At 34.3% G+C, this 21,472-nt stretch overlaps 1 protein-coding gene across 1 annotated transcript; it reads right to left on the bottom strand.

Moving 5' to 3' along the window:
- Window positions 1-1,058: 1,058 nt before the first annotated feature.
- Window positions 1,059-18,151, bottom strand: LOC131933263 (phospholipid-transporting ATPase VB). The gene is made up of 23 exons (XM_059290049.1): window positions 17,115-18,151; window positions 16,202-16,412; window positions 15,851-15,936; window positions 14,803-14,906; window positions 13,887-14,018; window positions 13,080-13,210; window positions 12,032-12,281; window positions 11,553-11,626; window positions 10,449-10,625; window positions 9,994-10,135; window positions 9,612-9,797; window positions 9,109-9,273; window positions 8,675-8,769; window positions 7,918-8,044; window positions 7,444-7,547; window positions 6,003-6,362; window positions 5,514-5,568; window positions 5,103-5,305; window positions 3,872-4,072; window positions 3,355-3,435; window positions 2,979-3,083; window positions 2,515-2,702; window positions 1,059-1,888 (listed from the first exon to the last, which is right to left on the bottom strand). Exons 1-23 carry the CDS (start codon window positions 17,522-17,524, stop codon window positions 1,432-1,434), a joined length of 4,044 nt encoding a protein of 1,347 aa, XP_059146032.1. The 5' UTR covers window positions 17,525-18,151; the 3' UTR covers window positions 1,059-1,431.
- Window positions 18,152-21,472: the final 3,321 nt, after the last annotated feature.

The raw sequence follows: 21,472 nt of genomic DNA, 5'->3' as shown, positions 1-21,472 counted from the left end.
TCAAAGTTATTTAATTAATAAAAGTATCATTTTAGGCACATATTAGTAACAATAGTAGCCATATTAAGTAAGCATAAAACAGATCAGCTTAGGTTGCAATCAGCATAGTTGGTGTTTTATTATGGTCCATTTTACACAAAAATTAGCATGGTTTTTTATGGTCCATAGAGAATACATAGGTATTTAGAATATGGATAAAACTTTGTAAGGTGTTTTAAAATGTGACAACAATAAAATCACAGCTTAGCTTTTGTGTGAAAAAAAATATATAAATATTTTTTGTTTTCTATAAGAAAAATATTTCTGCATTAAATATAAAACATGGAATTGTGTTGTAGGGTAAAATAAATCTGCATACATTAATTAAATCATGCATACTACAATAACCATGGTATAATTAAATCATGTATATTGTAGTTTACTTCAAATAAATCATACCAATTAAAGTTAGCATAGAATAATCTATACATTAGACCTAACATGAAATAAGTATGCCACATAAATTGTAGTTAATATGTAATAAATTAGATACGAACCTTTAAAAACATTAATAATTTTGGTACGTTAAGTGCACAAGGTATGTAGTGTTTTGTTGCCTTTATATTTGTGTCAAAAAATTTTTGCTTGATTATTAGGTTTTTTTTTTAGGATTTCAAACACACACTTTGTTTAACCTACTGATAAATAGATGGTCACATGATTAGCCCAACCAATGACAGGTCACATAAGTTTATTTGTCACATGACTAGCTGAAGAAATACTTGGCTACAAAATATGTGTAAATAATTCAACTCTGGCAACTTTATTTCCTTATCAGATCTGTCTCACTTACTAGGGTTGCTACACACAAGGAATTCTTTTGTGACAAAAGGTACTAAAGATCAAAACACTATATATGACTGAAGATTATCAAAATTAACTATTTTGAGTTAACCTGTCTAAATATAAAAACAAAAATTCAAATTATTTGAAAAGCCATAAACAAACATTATTAATATTTATGTCTATTATAATAAATTTAGGTATACTAGAGTTGGATCTAAGTAACTGTGTTCAGGTGTCATATTTTGATAACTAACAGTCATATTTAAACTAAGTACATTGATAATTAACAGTCATGATTTAATTAAGTACATTTATAATTAATAGTCCAGTTTTAATTTTAAGTACATTTACAATTAACAGTCATGTTTTAATTAAGTAGATTTATATTTAACAGTTTGTTACGGTTTCTCAAGTTGTAATTTCTATGCATGTTTCATTCACCGCATGAGATGGTATATTCTTTCATTACAATCTGTTTTCAGTAAATCAGGCTTTTTTTAATTAATTTTTTTATTTAGGTTGTATGCATTACAAACTTTAATTTGTAAACAACTAAAAATAAATGACCTAGATTCAAAAGATGACCTATGTGACTCAAAAGATGACCTACGTGATGACTGATTCTTCAACAGAGGAGGCGGAGGAGGGAAACCTCCCTCTCTGCCTCACCTGGACGTCATTAAGAGGAACAAGATGAGAATGAACTCTGACCTTGTTTTCTGAGGGCGGAGTCCAATCCCCCTGAAATCCTCTGTTATCAGCTCCAAACTTGTGGTGCTTAATGTACAGATGCTGAGTAGGCTCCCTTGTGCTGTGGTGAGTTGCGTCCCTTGAGTTGTGAAAGCTCGGGCAGCCTGGGTAAGACAGGCCGGACAACAACAGGCTGCCGTTTTGTTTCTGGTCGTAAGAGTTCATGTCCTGACTGACTGACTCGTCCTGGCTGGTGGCGCTGCTGTCTGTCTGCTCCTGCTTCAAGAGTTCTTGCTCCTGGTCCTTTTCCTTCTGCTTGGCAACCCCAATCTCATTTGGCCAAATTGACATTTGGAGAGTTCGAACTAATAATCTGCAAAAAAATTTATTTATTTATTGCCATACAAAATAAAACTTATTTTATTAATAATAGAAATATTTTTAGGTTTATTGTTGTGTACAGCTAAACAATGTTTGTCTTACGAATGTGAAAATTCAGGTTATAATTTAGGATTGATGAAAGTAAATAGAAATGTCTTAAATGTTAAAAATTACTTTCAAGTTCTCTACGTTTGCATTGTAGATTTTTTAAATAAAAAAATTTGGAAATTTATTTAAGCTTTTTTAAAATGATTGTTTTTACAGCCTCCATGAGCGTGACAACCCTTTTTTATTAATGTTAACAATAATGATGGAAGGATTTTCGTCAACTCATTTCTACAAAATAAATTTTATTTTTAATTGGTTTTAGAAATAATTTTAAGCTTACACAAATAAGGAAGAACTTATACAATCTTACTTCAACTTTTAAAACTTTTCGGCTGATTTATTAACAATTCTTTTGAGTTGTTTTTTTTAATGTAGAATTCTATTAATTTATTTCTTAACTGTTGATTTTTTTTTTAATATTTAAGCTTAATCATATAAGAAGAATATTTAAATCTTATGTTTCCTGCATGAAATTACCTTCCTTTCTGCTAAGAAAATAAAAACTCAAACCTGGGTAACAATGAAACAAAACATGTGAGCACAACAATCAGGGAATGGGAGGCAGTGGCTATGGTGTTCTCCATCACCCAGTAGGGGTTGGACGGGTGGTCAAATGTGAAGAAAACAGCATTGGAGATGAGGAGGAAACCCCAGAACAGGACGAAGCTCAGGACTATAGAACCCCACTGGATCCACACCTGCAATTCATAAACCAGAGTATAGCCAAGGGGGGTAATCATTACCAGTAGGGGTTATGGTTATTGATTTTAAAATATATCAAGCAGCAAAGATTATTATTTTTAAAAATTTTAATAAATGTTTGATGAATCATTAAAATCATTACTATATTTAATTAATAAAAAGATTTGTTGCATCTGGACTGTAGTTTAAATTTACTTCATAACTTTTTATTAAATTTCCTAATTCTATTTATGATTATTTATAAAAATGAAAAGGGAAATAATTCTACTTACCCAACTATTAGTTTCTATACCCATGTGCAACAATATAGACAAGATCATGCAGACGTCAATAGTTGTCCCAAATTCCCAGATATCTATACTTTGATTCATGTATGCCTAGTGAGAATAAACTTATAATTAAATTTAAACCATTTGTCTATAAGCACAACAGGAACAGTAACTAGTAATGCAGCAAATATTTAAAACTTACCTCCCCTGAAACACCAGAAACACCTGTGACTGTAGGCCTATTCACTCAATGTATTTTCTCATTAAACTTTCATTTAAAGGTATTTTAAAAGATTACACCAAATTGTTTTAATCTTGCTGTCTTTTTTTTTCAAGATTTAATAAAAATATGGTTCAATGATGAAAGCAACAGACTCACCAAATGAGGAATGAAGTAAATCATTATGCTTTGGTACACACTGTCTATAGTAACAATCAAAAACGTCCACTGTGTGTACATCTGGCAACAATGGGAGAATAATATTCATTTTTTTACCCCTGATCATTTTCATTCAAAATTGTAATTATTTGTTTATTTACAACTAGACACATTTTACATACTTATAAAACTTTCCTTAACAAGATATATTCATGAGAGCACTCGATATTCAAAATTATTTCAGGTAAATATTGATAAATGACCACTCAGGTCTAGTATTATTCACCTTTTTTTAACAACTCAAAGCAAAAATTTTAAATAATAAATTTAAATTACTTTGAGTAATTAACCTTAAATAGAACACTAAAATCTTGCTTCACTTTAACATTGATGATATTTTTTTTAATTAAAAAAACATAGTATTCAATACAATTTAAACAACAACTTTAGTAAATATTGACTAAAGAACATGCAAACCATGTATTACTTCCCTTTATTTAAGACAGTCTTCACTTACCTTCCCTTTCTGTCCAGGTTTATACAAGGCTGGTTCAGACAGCAGGGTTTCAGCGGCCAGATCTTTGTCAAATATCCCGTTGGCCAGGGGCGGGGCGGCCGTGAAGATGACGTGCTGCATGGTCAGGTAGAGGCTGTCAATCATCAGAGAGCCAGAGAAACCACTGAACAGTTGGAACCAGAACAGTGCCAGCACAGATAGCTGGAACAAGATAATCCTCAGATTAGCTGGGATAATTGGATTATCTCTTCAGATGAACAGGGACAATCAGAGAATCTCTAAAGATTAAATGGGACAATCAGAAAATCTCTTTAGATGAACTGGGAAAATCAGATAATCTCTAAATATTAACTGAAGCAATCAAACAATCTCTTTGGATTAACTAGAACAATCAGATTTTTTGAATAACAGTGAATTAGATAATCTCTTTAGAATAACTGAGTAAATTAGATAATCTCTTTAGATTTAATGAAAAATCAGATAATCTCTTTAGATTAACTGGAAAATCAAATAATCTCTTTGAATTAATCATATAATCTCTTCAGAGTAATTGAAATTATTCAGATTAATTACGACAATTAGATAATCTCTTCAGATTAACTAAAACAATCAGATAATTTCCCCTCAGTGGTTTATGTCTTAGTGGGATAGCAGGCTAACTACTATAGCAACTAATTAAAAAACCCATCAATTTTGCCGGACAGATGTTCAACTATTTAACACTTTCAACTATCCTATGCTTCTCAACCTCCACATAATTTCTAGAGAAAATGAAGTTGTTTTGCACACAGAGAAGCATTTAGTGATTTAGTAAAATGATGTTACATAGGGTAGAAAAAACAGACTCTTATTTTTATATATTATATAATGGATCTCTGACTAGTATATTACCAGGCACTTAAACTTTTAATTGCCAATCACATGTTCATCCAAGCTGGGTGAACTAAGAGCATCCAACATTATAAACCCTATTATTTTGACTCAAGCAAAAACAATGAACCTTAGACTTTTAAATTAGCTTCATTACTTTAATTCTGGTCAACCATTGTTTAATCTATAATCTTTAAATATATACATACATATATATATATATATATATATATATATATATATATATATATATATATATATATATATATATATATATATATATATATATATATATATATATATAATTCCATATTATTACTAATAAATATTTAACAGATTTGTTTCCATGTGCTGCACATACCAGACTTTTGTAGAACATGATGGCAGCAAACTTGGCCAGGCGCTCAAGGTTCCAGTGGCCGTGGACCAGTAGCAGACGCTCCAGGAATTTAAATTTAGAGATGGCAAAGTCCGAGGACATGACGGCCTGCATGCCCTCCTGACCAGAGATGCCAACACCGATGTCAGCAACTTGGATCATGCTGACGTCATTAGCACCGTCACCTTTAAAAAAAAAATTTAATTTCTTTTCACTGTAATACAAAATCTTTAAAAATATATCTAAATGATCATAAATAAGACCTAAATTTTTTAGTCAATAAATAAACAAAAAATTACATTTTTTTTCTTTTTGTTAATTACTACAAAGCACTAAGGTAAAATATTTGACAGGCTAATTTTTTAAAAGCTGATTATATCAGCTTTGACATACCAATAGCCAGGGTCATCTTTTTAAGGTTGTCTCTGACAAGCTTGACAACTGTTGCCTAGAAGAAAACAAATCAAAATCCGGTCAGAGGAAAGCATATATGCAGTGTAGTGCTTGAAAAAATTACACAAATCAGTGAAAGCAAAATTATAAACTGAGTGTAGAAGTGCTTTGTTGTTTTTTGCTAGGGTAAAAAGTAAAGTTTCCCTTACAAAGATGACGGTCTATGGGGTAAGTGAAGTAGAGTTCACTTGTTGCTGTGACCTCGGCATATGAAGAGATAGTGTGGTCAGCACTATGCCCAGCCGCCTTTACTCTCCCTTAGGTGAGTTAGGTACCCATCAGAGTTGGGTGGACTCAGGGTACTCAGTATTTTTTTTAAATATAACATTTACAATATAATTTGTTTTATAAAAGAAATATTTAAGACGTGTTTAAAAGTTTAGCAATACTGATATCATAGTTGATGGCAGTCTAAAACTGAATGTTTACCTTCTGGATGGGCGTGGCTCTGCAGCAAACAACAGACTGACAGTTCATGCAAATCTTCAAGAAACGTTTCTCTAACTCCGGGCTTGTCGCGTGATTTAGAGTCGGACCATCGATGACTAGGGCGTAATTACTCTCCTTCTCGTTAGCCACGGAGTGGAGGGAAATAAACGAGCGGGACAAAATGTTGCTCTCAGAGGTGGAGAGGCTGTGGGCGTCCGTGGGCAGCAGCTCACTCCTGAGGTCAGCCAGAGCACTGTCAAGCCTGGCTTTGGTTTCCTCCATGGAGTCAGCGTTGAGGGTGATGACGTTCTGGTCTCGTGAGAAGAGGTGGCAGGCGTACGCAATCTGTATGGCTGTTTCCTGCGCGTGGTTAGATAACAGATATTAGGTTAGGGTTTACATAGAATATAATGGGATTGGGTTTAGATAACAGTAACATATACTGGGTTAGGATTAAGATAAAAGATAACACGGATTAGCATTTAGGTCACAGAAATTGGTTTAGGATTTAGATAACAGATAATATGTTAGATGTTAGGCTAATGCATAGATATCAGAAATTATGTTAGGTTATGGTACATATGTTACTGGCAATGTATGAAAATCCGGCTTTCTATATTTCATACTCTGTCGTCCCATTTCAGACATTGTGTACATTCTATAGAATGCCAGTTTTTAGACTTCGCCGGTAAGATATATAATAGAAATCAAGTAAGGGTTTAGATAACAGATAGTGGGTTAGGTTAGGGTTTGAATAACAGTGGGTTAGGTTAGGGTTTGGATAACAGTGGGTTAGGTTAGGGTTTGGATAACAGTGGGTTAGGTTAGGGTTTGGATAACAGATAGTGGGTTAGGTTAGGGTTTGGATAACAGATATTGGGTTAGGTTAGGGTTTGGATAACAGATAGTGGGTTAAGTTAGGGTTTGGATAACAGATAGTGGGTTAGGTTAGGGTTTGGATAACAGATAGTGGGGTTAGGTTAGGGTTTGAATAACAGTGGGTTAAGTTAGGGTTTGGATAACATATAGTGGGGTTAGGTTAGGGTTTGAATAACAGTGGGTTAAGTTAGGGTTTGGATAACATATAGTGGGGTTAGGTTAGGGTTTGAATAACAGTGGGTTAGGTTAGGGTTTGGATAACAGATAGTGGGTTAAGTTAGGGTTTGGATAACAGATAGTGGGGTTAGGTTAGGGTTTGAATAACAGTGGGTTAAGTTAGGGTTTGGATAACAGATACTGGATTGTTAGGGTTTGGATAAGATAGTGGGTTAGGTTAGGGTTTAGACAACAGTGAGATAGTGGGTTAGATCAGGGTAAAGCTATCAAATACTAAGTTAGGGTTTAGGTAACAGATACTGCATTAGCTTAGAGATTAGAAAACATTGACTTAGGGTTTAGATAACTGTCCCCAGTAAACAACCAACCCCATGACCTGACTCACCTGTTTGTCACCTGTAAGGACCCAGACTTTCATGCCAGCCTTGCGCAGGTTTGAGATGGTAGATGGAACACCTTCCTGGAGCTTGTCCTCTATACCTGTGCCACCTGAGATATTCAAGTAAACCTTTTTTACAGACTTCTCTCACTTCATAAAATTACACAAGTTATATATAGAGGCTAAAAGACACAAGACACTTAAGGGTGAAAATTCAAGGGTCTAATAACTTTAAGTGCAGGCACATAAGAGTTAAATATCAAGGGTCTAATAAATTTAAGTGCAGACTTTGGAGGGTTAAACTTCTAGGGTTATTAACTTTAAGGGCAGACAACAAAGGGTTAAATTTTAAAGGGCTGACAACATTGATGGCTGAAAATTCCCGAGGCAGAAAATTTCAGGGGAGTTGACAAAACTGTTGTAAAAGATCACACACCCCCGTCCTCCCACCCCAAAAAAACCTCCTCCAGTGCAACTGACCTAACAGGTCCAGATCCCTCTCAATGAGGTTACAAGACTCCCGTATCAACTCGTCCCTGTTGTTCATGTCAATCTCTGCCTTCTTGTGCTTGATGGCCCACTCCCCGTACTCTTGCTCACTCAGGACCTGACCACCAGATTTATCAGGCACATTTTAAATCTCAGTATTTGAGGTCAATTGTTAGTTAAACTATATGTTTATGAATTATTAATTACATAATCACTTTAATTATTATTATTAATTTTTTAATTTTTTATTCGTTTTATATTTGTATAGTGGGACGGTGTGGTTGAACAGTAGACTGTTTGACTGCTAACCCAAAAGGCTCAAGTTTTGATGCCAAGCTGGAGTCCGTAAAACGTCTCCGAGTCCACCCAGCTCTGATGAGTACCTAACTCACATTAGGGAAAGTAAAGGCGGCTGGGCATAGTGCAGATCACACTATCCCTTATTATGCAGGGATTAATAAAACAAATGAACACTACTTCACCAGCCTCATGAACCGCAAGGTTTGAAAGAGTACTTTTATATTTTTATATGAATGTTTGTACATTACTGTAACTAGAATTAGAATAATAATTGATCATTTCATTTATTTTTTAGCAGATTATTTATATATTAATTTTACTTCTTACTTCACTATTTATTACTTAGTAGATAATAATTTTCTTATTAGATTATAACTTAATATTTTAACCAATCAACTAAGATCTGCCTAACTAAAATGTGAATATATAGGCCTACTGCAAGACTGACCTTCTTAGCCATACATAATGTCCGCAGACCTCTCAATGCATAGCCCTCAAGGTATTTATGTGTGGCCTCTAACAGTCTTTTGCATTCTTCATCCTCTGTGGAGGCAAGTGATTTAATTTTAATCAATCTAAATTGATAATTAAGCCACATTGGAACGAAAGCTGTTTCTGCATCTTTACTTGCATCTACAGATATTTCTCATTAAATGGCATCATGCAATGGAATAAAAATGTGATATTTATTTATATATTCACAAAACACTAGATAAAATCTTAAATCTAAGACAAACAATTGTATTATCTACACATGAAAATATTACCACCTACACCCTTGATAGTCCCATAAACAAGTATATTAATCAAACTAAGACAACATTTTCCCTGAAATCTTTCCTTGAAATTTTTTTTCTTTCTTTCTGTACTATTTAAACTTACCTTGATATTTTCTATGTAACACATTGAAGATGCAGGAGTCGGCGCCTTTCACGTACAAGACAATCTCTCGAGATATGGGGTGCCTGACAATCACAGACATACGCTTGCGTGTGGCATCAAAGTGAAGTGTGTTTAAGACTTCAAACTCCGCTTCTTCGTTTTCACCTACACAAACAAAATCATCAAACAAATTAAAAAAAAAATTAATTCTAGAATTTTTTTTATTAATGAGTTCCTGTATTTAATTTTTTCAATTAATAAGAATCTACATCTAAGTTTTTTAAAGATGCTACATACAAGCTTCTGTTTATGAAGAACAAAGAAAAAAAAATAATCATAAAAAGAAAAAAAATAATCATAAAAAGAAAAAAAATAATCATGAAAAGAAAAAAATAATTAAAAAAAAAGAAAAAATAATCATAAAAAGAAAAAATAATCATAAAAAGAAAAAAAGAATCATAAAAAGAAAAAAAATAATCATAAAATTTGGGGTTTTAGCTCACCCGTAAATAAAACCTTGACCTTCCCAGGTCCCCGTTTGACCAGCTTACAGCCGTACGTGTTGGCAGCTTTGACCAATGCCAGCTCATCTGGGCTCTCTGCCTCGTAGTGATTTTTCTGAGAGCCATCAGACATAAAGGACGACCCAGTGACACTCCCTTCTGATGCCAGATCTCCATTCTCAGAAGCTGGCCAAAACAAAACAAAAATCTAATTTATTTTTGTCTAATGCTAAAGTTCTGATTTGTGTTCATATGAAATAATAAATTTTTACAATATTTTTTTTTACTCAAAAAAAAATGTACTCTTAGTCAAATTTTAATAGTGTGTCGAGTGAGTCAGTAATTTGGCCTGGCAGGGAGTAGAGGTCCTGGCCAAACTTACCAGAAAGAGACAAGGTAGACCTGGAGTGATGGGAGAGAGGTGTGCCAGGAGGGCCTCTATGGTTTGGTTTGTCTGGAACTTTGGCAGGTGGGAGCTGGTCCCTCGGATGTTCACTCTCTGGAATATATCCACTGTCATCCATCTGGATAAAAAACATTGTGTTACACGTTAAAACAAGTAGGCTATAAAAACACAATTACTTTAGCAAGACACTTTCTAAGTTTCCTGTTTCTTGGTTTTTTTTTAGTTATCAACAAATGTTTTTTTAAATAATAGAAATGGATGAAAAAAAAATGTAAAAATAATTAGAGGGGACTTTGGACACTGGTCATCTACTCACAGAATCAGAAAGGACATATAAAATTAGTCATCTACTCACAGAATCAGAAAGGACATATAAAATTAGTCATCTATTCACAGAATTAGAAAGGACACGAAACTAGTCATCTACTCACAGAATCAGAGTGGACGTAGGACACAACGACAGTGTTGCAGACAGCCATCAGCAGAAAGAACTCCTGGACCTGCTTGACGTGGGGTGGGATGCTCAGGTCGATGCTGTTTAAACTCCGCAGACACATGTTGGAGACCTCCCTCTGTAGGGCCGGGTCCAAGTGCAGGTTTTCAAAGATCTGAAACAAAAATTCTATTATAAAAAACTATGACGGGACGGCGTGGCCTAGTGGTAGAGAGCTAGACTGCTAAACTGTGAGTCTCGAGTTCAAATCTGGGTTCAAGTGCAGGTTTTCAAAGATCTGAAACAAAAATTTTCTATCATAAAAAACTAAGATGGGACAGTGTGGCCTAGTGGTTGAGAGATTGTTAACCTGTAAGTCTTGAGTTTAAATCTGAGTTCAAGTCAGTAGAATGTGCCTGTGTCAACCCAACTCTGATAGGTACCTAACTCACATTAGGGAAAACAAAGGCGGCTGGGCATAGTGCTGACCATGTTATCAATTCATATGCCGAGGTCATTGAAACAGATGAACTCTACTTCATATGCCCCATGTGTCTTGGGCATGAACAAGAGAAGATGAGGATGAAAAAAACGATGACATTGGTAACGCTGAAAGGGATGGTGTGGTCGGTCAGGAGCAAGTATGGCTGCTAACTCCAGAGTTCGGATCCCTGGCAGATGAGACTTGTTAGATAGAGACAGCAACCCATCTAGGATACAAAAATCTAAAGTCAAACAACTGTTGCCCTTGCAGATTGTTCTTGGGTGGACAAAGACTATGGGAGAAAACCCAGCTAAAAAAGCAGGCTGAAGTCTGAGTCAACGGTCTATTTTAAAACAGAATGATGTAATGGTTTTTTGCTGTAATAAAATTGTGCACTCTTTCAATTATAATTTTTCTTGATTTGATTAGCTAATATATTCAAAACCTGGTTAGACACAGGTTGTTTGGGGGCAAGGGGGGCAAAAAAAAAATGGGGTGAAAACAGAGGAGGTAACTCATGTAATCAAGGACTGCAACCATATACTGGAGCTGAACAGCACATTGATCACTTAGTATTTAACTAAATACTGAAGCCTTTAAAACTGTCAAGAGACTTACAGAGCTAGTTCTACTAAGTCCAGCAAATGATATGCGGCTGTCAAAATCACTCTGGCTGTCTATCTCATCGTCCCCTGTAAACAAATACATTCAATTGGTTTGATATGGTAATTTTTTTAGTGTTGTTTTCCCACAAATTACTACATCTACATCAAGCTCCTTTTTCTTGTCTATACATTTCTTAGATGCAACAGTAAATTTAATTAAGACTAATTTTAAACCTGCTAAAATTGCATGATTTATTGATAGACAATCTGTTAATCATTAGCAAGAGTTTTTTAAAGCAAAATTAAACCACTAATTGCTATAGATACATTTCTCAGATGCAACAGTAAATTTTATTAAGACTCAATTTAAAACCTGCTAAAACTGCATGATGTTATTGAAAGACAACTTGTTAATCATTAGGTAGACTTTTTTTAAAGATTAAACAACTAATTACTATAGATAAATAAACCAAAGTACAACTCGAGTCTTACTAGGCAGATGGTTGTAGTTGACCCCGCCCACTGTGCAGGATTTGAACTCCATCCTGTTCTCTGTCAGCGTGCCAGTTTTGTCGGAGAAAATGTATTCAATCTGCCCCAGGTCCTCCGTGATGTTCAGGGCCCGGCACTCCATGGGTTTGTCCCTCTCCTGGTCGTACATCTCTATGTCTTGCATGATGAAGTAGATCTGGCCAAGCTTGACCAGCTCCAGAGACACGTACAGCGGCAGTGGGATCACAGACTGGAAAGAGAAGGGGAGGTTAGCACTGGGGTCATGGGGTGAAATAAGGGGAGATAAGAACTGGTGTCATGGGGTAAAATAAAGGAATTAGTTAGCACTGGGATCACAGACTGAAAGGATCATGGGCAGCTAGCACTAGGATCACAGGAAGAAAAGACATGGGAAGGTTACCATTGTGATCAGGGAGTGAAATAAGGGGAGGCTAGCACTGGGATCACAGACTGAAAGGATCATGGGCAGCTAGCACTGGGATCACAGGAAGAAAAGACATGGGAAGGTTACCATTACCATTGTGATCAGGGAGTGAAATAAGGGGAGGCTAACACTGGGATCACAGACTGAAAGGATCATGGGCAGCTAGCACTGGGATCACAGGAAGAAAAGACATGGGAAGGTTACCATTGTGATCAGGGAGTGAAATAAGGGGAGGCTAACACTGGGATCACAGACTGAAAGGACAAGGATGATGGCAGTTAGGTAACCCTGGAAAAAATGTCTGTGCGCCCTTAGGAGCGGTGATGTAATAGTCCTATTAATGTTTTACTAAAAGAATTTATTGGGTATATCTCCATTTTATCATTTCCAGTTTTTCAAACCGGTGTAAAATTCAGTGCACAATATAAGTTTCAATCTGGGATTGGGGGCCCCTTTGAAAATTTCCCTGGCCTCTTGGACACAACTAGCCCATCCCTGGGCTTACTATACACCTACTGCTGCAATTTAAAAATCCAAACTTTTGAAGTGACAGATGACCACTATAAATGTCCACCTGGAATATAACATGAAACAAACACTGACCTGGAAGATGATGATGTAGGTCCAGAAGACAATAAACCCCTGGTATAGTGGACTGTACTGGTCAAGGTCACCAAAAGAAATGAAGGGCACCAGGTTGGGGTTGTTGTAGTCTGCCAGCCAGATCCCACTCCCTGTAGACAAAATTATTGTGGGTATAGGAAACATACCATAAAGCAGCTATTGTATACAGTTAAATTGTGTTTTAATAGGAACATGAAGAAAATTACATTTATAGCATTTAAAAAATTATAACACAAAATGTAATACTTAAGGAAAATATTTTTAAAAATATGTAGTGCTTTTCTTGAACTATATTTTTTCTTACTATCAACAGATTTTGTTGTTTTTATAACATAATTTGTTTGAAAAAGGTACACTGAACAGCTAAAATCAAATGAAGTAAAATGGGAATGATTTTTTCATCTTTTTTTGAAAGTTTGAGAATAAACTACTTATTTTTAAAGCAAGATAAAAATTATTTTTAACACTTCAAAACTACTGATACTCATAAAACAGCCTCCTTCAGACTATAATAGAAGTTGTTGGTCAAAGGAGTTTTAGGCACATCAAAAAGTGATACCATCATTTACACCAAATGTTTAATTGAAAAAATAGTTTAAAATTTAAAGATAGACAAATGCAGAGAGAAACCAAACACATAAGGGTCAAGGGCACTAAAATAATACTGAGACAAAACAAAGAAACAGTAAGACACACCATACTACACATCAAATAATACATACAACACACCATATTACACATCACAAATAACAAATATATAGATTGAAAAATTAACAGTAAACTTACCAATGGCACAGAAGAAACAAAGGAACAAGAGCAGTATGACACACCAAATCACATCCCGATTGATCTTGGCCTCCAGCTGACTGATCTTGTGTCTTGGCCCTTTGTTGTTCATCATGGCCTTGGTCTCTGCCCCTGAACACACACACATTTTATTTCTTTTTTTTTTACCTGAACACACATACACATTTTATTTCTTTTTTTTTTTAACTTTTTATTCAGTTCTTTTTTTTTTCACTTATTATTTAGTTTTTTTTTTCACTTATTCAGTTCTTTTTTTTTTTTACTTATTATTCAGTTCATTTTTTTTTCATTTCTTATTTACAAAATACTATAATGAATTTGAATTATTTTAGTTATTTTACTATAAATTAAATGGGATGGCGTGGTGGGATAATAAAGCACATGAATGCTAAACATTAAGTCTTGCGTTTGGATCTTGGGCTTGAGTCCAAAAGACATCTCTGAGCCCACCCAGCTCTGATCAGTACCCGAATCAAGTTAGAGAAAGTAAAAGCAGCTGGGCATAGTGCTGACCACACTATCCCTTTATATGCTGAGGTCACAAAAAAGGTGAAATCTACTTCATCTGCCCCATGGTCCACCAGGTTCAAAAGGGTTTCTTTACTTTACTAAAAGCTGTAAATATTTTTGTTCTTACTAATTATACATAGAAAAAAATGTTTGTGGGGGTGGTAGAAAAAAAGAGATTATCTTTGTAAACATAAACCTACCATATTTTTTTGTTTCAAGTTTTTTGGCCAGGTAAGATTAGAAAGCTTGCCATAAAACTAATCAATGAAACCAGTGTGTGCGGGTGGGGGGGGGGGAGATGTCCCCACCAATAAATCCTGCCAAAGATCAGGTAAATCAGAACAATAAACAATCAGTGAGGCTAATCCCAGTAGGATCAGTTTACCTGCATAGACCACCATGCCCTCAATGTAATCTGTGTTTCTGATAACACAGCCACGCTGCAGCAGGTTGCTGTTACATAGGGACACTGTCTCATTCTCCATTTTACTGAAGTCATGAAATACAACATTTTTAATAACTGAAGTCATAAAATACAATATTTTTAATAACTGAAGTCATAAAATACAACATTTTTAATAACTGAAGTCATAAAATACAATATTTTTAATAACTGAAGTCATTAAATACAATTTTTTAAATATTTTACTGAAGTCTTAAAATACAACATTTTTTATATTTTCCTCAAGTCAAGAAATACAACATAGTTGATATTTTACTCAAGTCATGAAATACAACATAGTTGATATTTTACTCAAGTCATGAAATACAACATAGTTGATATTTTACTGAAGTCATGAAATACAACATTTTTAATATTTTACTGAAGTCATAAAATATAACATTGTTTTTTTACTGAAGTAAGGTCATAAGGTATTAAATTAGAAACATGAAGTTGATATTTTACTGAAGTCATGAAATATAACATTGATATATTTTACTGAAGTCATGAAATATAACATTGCTATTTTACTGAATTAAGCTCATAAGATTTTACATTAGAAATATGAAGTTGATATTATACTGAAGTCATGAAATATAACATTGATATTTTACTAAAGTAAGGTCATGAGACATTATATTAAAACATGAAGTTGAAATTTTACTGAAGTCATGAAATATAACATTGTTATTTTACTGAAGTGGGGTCATGAGATTTAAAATTAGAAACATGAAGTTGATATTTTACTGAAGTAAGTATAACATTAAAACAGGAAGTTACTGTCAGAGAATTTTAGTAGTTTTATGATGAATAAGAAAAGTCTGTAAACATTAAGGGATCCGTTTTCAGTGAGTGGTTGTATTGTATTTTTCATTAATAAAACAAGTGTTTTAACACTGTTCTCTGCCTTAATAAAACAAGCTGAAATAGCAGAAAACCTGATTTTTGAAGCCAAAACATGCTGACAGAAAACCTGATAAAATATACTTACAGAAAACCACGGAAGGAATAAATCTCTGAGTTGGGTTGGTCAATCTCAACTGTATACGGAAACATGGTGGGGACAAAGTCTCTCGTCTAGAACAGTAATGATAAAAGTTAAAGCATTCAAGTATTGTATTGGCCACACAATTTTTTTATATGTGATGGTCACTCAAAGGATGAACTCTATTTACCTCATGAATTTTCAGGCCTAAAAGGGTTTCTTAACTTACTTACAAATATATATTTTTAAATAACTTAAAATTAATCATAATTATCAGATACTGGTAGATAGATTACATTTTAAGAATTATATTTTGTTTTAATTTTCAATTTTCCTATATTTTCTAACTAAAATTACCTCAGACACAGTGGCGAAACCTTCCACAATTTGCCGTTGTTTTAGGTTGGTCTCACCATCAATGTTGCTGGTCTCTATGTGACAGATCCCCTGGACATCACTGGACCGTATAAATAAGATGTCCGCTGGTATGATTTCATTACATGACAGATGAACAAAATCCCCTGGGTAAACATTTGACCAGTTGCACCTCACATAACGTTGCTCTGACCTGTAAAAAAGAGCCAGGAAAATATTCTGTTTACAACTTCAACTTCAAACAAGATGATAAAATGGCCATATTGTACACATTATTCTAAGAACATGAATAGCTTTTATAAGAAATTCATCAGCCAATAAAGAAGCACTATCAACAAGTTGTAGATATTTATGAACTATTATCAGTTATTTCATATGTGAATATAGGACATAAAGTACTAATGAATGTAGTAAGTTTTAAATATCTTTTACTTTCCAATTTTATATTTTATCATTTAAAAAGCTACAAATAAGTTCAGCATTTAGGCCTATGGAAAAATATTAACTTTTTATGCTTGACGGAATTACCAGCTTACTGTACATAGATCTAGTGTACATTAATGTTTGTTAAGTCATCAACAACATTATGTTAAATGTTTAACAAGTAAAGAAGACATTTCTCAACACTTACAGCAATCTAATCTGATAACCAAAATTTGGAATTTGATGAAAACAAAAACAAAAATCAGCAATTACATCTAACTTTATCTTATTTATTTTATTTTTTTTGCTCAACATAATGAATACATTTAAAAGCTTGCTATGTGAATTTCAAGCTTTAAACGTAGTTGGTTATTTTGTTAGTACTATTAAGCTTAGCCATAGCACAACTAAGAGATATGATTTGGTGAGGTACAGGTAACACAACAGTACCTATGACATATAGGGTACTTACACTGAAAAGACACGACATGTGTGGCTGTTGATTTGTTTGTCTGACCGGTAGCGCCTAAAATCTTCAAAGGCATCTTTAGCTGCAGTCACTGCTAAGACAAACAAAACTGGTAGAGCAGCGACTTCCTTTGCAAAAGCATTGACTTCAGGTACCCAGTTAAGCGCAACAACAAAAATAAAATATATGTTGGCGAAGCGATGAAACTGCTCAAACAAGTTTTTCGGCAGGAAGGTAATTATTGTGTAGCGAGTGGTCTTGATGGCATTATCTTTAAATCCATAATTAGGATGTGCCTTGTGCTTGATTTTGATGTTTGGATCCACTGTATGATTCGGAACTACTCTCCGAAAATTTGGCCCCACACCTCTATTAGGCAGAATAAAATTAAGTATGCGACGTGCAATTCCCATCTTGGTGACAGAATGAGCACTTGATTTCGTGCTAAGAATTTGAAGACTAGTTTTAATGTTTTGTCTTTAACAACAGAGAGTAACAATATTAATACTATTATGATAGCCTGTTGTGAATAATAAAATATAGACCTGTCCTATGATGAGTATTATACTTTTAATTTTTGGCTAACAATGACTTTTCCAGTTCTGTAGACTGTTGACTCTCTTATATTTTTAAATTAAATTAATATGGCCTAATCCTAATTGTCTTCGTAACACAATATTAATATTTCAATGACTGCTGATTTGGGACTAGATCTATATTTAAAATTTAAATTATTAGTACTAGAATAGAATAATTAATTTGACACTCAGTTTATAAATATTTCCGCACTCGCTAACTGAACACGACACAGCCATTCGTGAAACACTTCAGAAATACAGTTCAGTTGAGTTGAAGTGGGTTAAGTTTCATCACATTCAAAGTGAAACTGTATCCTAATTAGAACGATTTCGAACGTCTTCTTCCATTTCCACAAAATATCCTATATCAAAATTATAAAACAACGTCATATTTAAATGATGTTAAACCACAAGCCTCAAATCCATTGTTTTTTTGGCAACGAAGTGTGTGTTGAGTATGTGATTGTGTTGCTGCTGTCGTAACCTAAACAAGCTGTGCCACGAGAATTCATTGGTTGAACTGTTACTAAATAACCAATCAATGAGGATAACACTTCCATTTAGACAAGCAACAATATGGCAGCAGAGAAGTGGGAGTCGGCTATCGGTTTGCTTCCTAAAGCTGGAATTCACGAATTTACTAATGTAAAGAATAATTTATATATTTTATTAATTGGTTTATGGAATTTTGTGAAATTAGATTTGATGAAAAAATATAGCATAGTTTCATAAAGAAGTCTAGATCTAGTTCCATAGAGTGTAGTTAGTGTGTAATTTATAATAATAGGCATTCCATTAAAAAAATTAAAATTGGCTAATTAAATGTATGAGCATTGCAAAAATATTGTGCTTGATGTAACTAGAATAACACTGAAAAAATTTTCTTTCTAGCTTCAGTAGTTTTTTTTTAATGAATTTTTTACGTAATGGGTGAATGTCCACTATATTTCTTTGTAAGTCATGAAAATCACTGTCCCCTAACTTTGAAATAGCACTGCTCAGTTATTTTTAAAGATACAATGTTAAAACTTTGCAGGATCTTACTTCAGCATGTTAGAATAACATATATTAATTGAAATCATTAAGTCATTCACTGGGAGCAGAATAATTAGCATTCCTTTAAGGGATACATTACGGCTATTATGGGCCCTAATTTCTAAGTTGCACTGCTCAGTTGTTTTTAAAACTACAATGTTTAAACTTTGCAGGATCTTACTTCAGCATGTTTGAATTACTTATATTAATTGAAATCATTAAGTCATTCACTGGGAGCAGAATAATTAGCATTCCTTTAAGGGATACATTACGGCTATTATGGGCCCTAATTTCTAAGTTGCACTGCTCAGTTGTTTTTAAAACTACAATGTTTAAACTTTGCAGGATCTTACTTCAGCATGTTTGAATTACTTATATTAATTGAAATCATTAAGTCATTCACTGGGAGCAGAATAATTAGCATTCCTTTAAGGGATACATTACGGCTATTATGGGCCCTGCTCAGTTGTTTTTCAAGGTACAATGTTAAAACTCTGCATGATCTTACTTCAGCATGTTTGAATTACATTTATTAATTTAATTATTAATAGACTTGCCAGTAGCAGAACAAATTGAATAAAAAGGTAGTAGGCACTAATTTTTTTTTTAATAAATTAAACCGAACAATTTATCTTAGGCACACTGGCAAGCCAGGAGTTTTATTTACTGAATGGTTGTCTTTAAAAACTATTATTATTAGCAACACAACAAGTAGAATAACTTTAATAACATTTCAGGAAGCCTACACCAAATTAATAACATTGCAAGTAAAAAAACAACTCATCTCTGACTATTATCTTATTAGGATAAATGTTTTAAATTAAATGATTCTCAATAAATAATTAAATTTACACAATTAAACAAAAAGCAAAGTTAATATATACATCAAAACAATAAACTTTTAAGGTAGACATAGCTTACATCAATACAATAACAGGTGAGACTTATACCAAGTTAAGCTTTGTACAACATGGACTACTACTGTCATCCTAGCTACTAAACACAAGGTCACCTGTCAGTAAATCAGTGACTAGAGATGTCATTGTCATGTCATAGTCAACACTGTCAGTTTCCAATTCATCAGGTCCCCAGTAAGTAATTGTACATTTCATTGTCTTAGTCTTCTGTTGCTTAAAATTTACCACTCTGCCAGAATACATTTTATCAACTCCTTCCTCTGTCCATAAATGCTTAAGTAGATGTCCTGTATAGGTTTCAGTCAGTTCAGACATAGGATTTTCTGAAGTAATATACATTGCAATGAGGCCCATAACTTCAGATGACGCAGATGAAAACACACTAGCATTCAGATCTTTAGCACTCAAAGCCATAGCAACCTCTTTGTCTAGAGCCTTACGGTTGGATTGTTCATGTTTCTGACCAGCTTCTAGCATTCGACGCATCATCACTGCTTCCATCATCTTCTTCCTTTGTGCTGCAAGTTCCCTTGCTCTGTACCCCTCTTTCATTGCAAAATAAACTAATCTATGTTGGGTCGTTTTGTCCTGTTGCAGAAGCCATCCTACTGTATCATTTGTCCGTCCTCTCACCTTTCCGTCTACAAAACCAGCTGTCGCATTAGGGGCCCGACGCCATAAATAGTCAGTCATTCCTAATATTCTCTCAGCTGCCATGTTGTGTGAAGGAGCAGTTGAAGCTTGTGTCAACTGCTCAACTGTAGGGCTAGAAAGGTCGCCACTGGTATATCGAACAAACTGGCGGTCAAAGACCATAACAATTTCATGTAATATTTGCTTCAAAGTTTGCTTTACTTTATCCCTGTGGGATTCAATATTGTTGATGATTGCTGTCAGCACCATGTCTGAAGCTGCATCAATGGGTTCATTAAAAACATTCACAGTGGGACATAACAACTCTTCTGGCTCAGCAGCAAACCTGTCCAAAACATTTTTAGAGCTTTGTATCACAGGGACCATGTCTAAATTCATTGAATTTGCATAGAATTTAGTCATCCATGGCCCTGTGACTGTTTTTCCGATTAACCCGAGTGCAATTAATTGAGCAACAACCCTAGGGTCATCCAGCTCTTCCTTAATGCTTTTTTTAAGGTTGGTGCCTCCTAATTCAACAAATTTCTTCAGCTCTTTCAGATATAAAATTATAATTCCAGCTGAATGGAATAAAATGTGCAACCGGTTACCGACGTACCGAAGGAAAACTCCCACTGGAATATTTTTTTCTCTAAAATAGGTCTTGAACCCGCTAGGGTCTCCACTGGATTGCTTGTATCTGAGCTTGGAAATACTCAAAATACAGTGCAATGTCTTGTTGCCTATCTCAGTATCATTTTCCAATGCTCTTCTGGCACCAGCAGCAAAACTATCTAGCGGATGAACATTGCAATTCAATTCCAGCAGGTGTGTCTGTAACAAAGTATTCAGCTGGTTTACAACACAATGATTCACAGCTGCCCTATCTGTCACATTGGATTTAATGGTGGATATAAGAGTTTTGTACAGCTGCTCTAAATTTGGATGATTTATGTATTTACAATATATGTTTACAATATCTTTTAACTTAACACTAATATGTTCTATGTAATCTACAGCTTTACCACCAGGTAAAGGTTTTACATCAACAGCAAGAGTTTTACCTGCAGCAGAAATATGGATTTCATTTACATGACTACCATCAACGGTGGTTGCATCCCATGACAGTGTAGCACCATCAAGGGATGCAAGTGCCTCGCCAACCTGCAGATCAGCTAAAATGCCTATTTCATAAGCC

This window comes from Physella acuta, unplaced genomic scaffold, assembly GCF_028476545.2.
Source record: "Physella acuta isolate Inbredline_101_S28 unplaced genomic scaffold, ASM2847654v3 ptg002424l, whole genome shotgun sequence".
Classification (NCBI taxonomy): domain Eukaryota; kingdom Metazoa; phylum Mollusca; class Gastropoda; family Physidae; genus Physella; species Physella acuta.
This window is presented reverse-complemented; position numbering and strand designations above follow the sequence as displayed.

Bases quoted from the DNA above. Each gene is read 5' to 3' on its own strand.
- LOC131933263 (XM_059290049.1), bottom strand. From the start codon at position 17,524: ATGGGAATTGCACGTCGCATACTTAATTTTATTCTGCCTAATAGAGGT. The intron at 9,798-9,993 runs GTAAGTTTGGCC...TGTTTTGGCCAG, and splicing joins GTCTACCTTGTCTCTTTCTG to CTTCTGAGAATGGAGATCTG. The intron at 6,363-7,443 runs GTGAGTCAGGTC...AACCACGCGCAG, and splicing joins TCCTTACAGGTGACAAACAG to GAAACAGCCATACAGATTGC.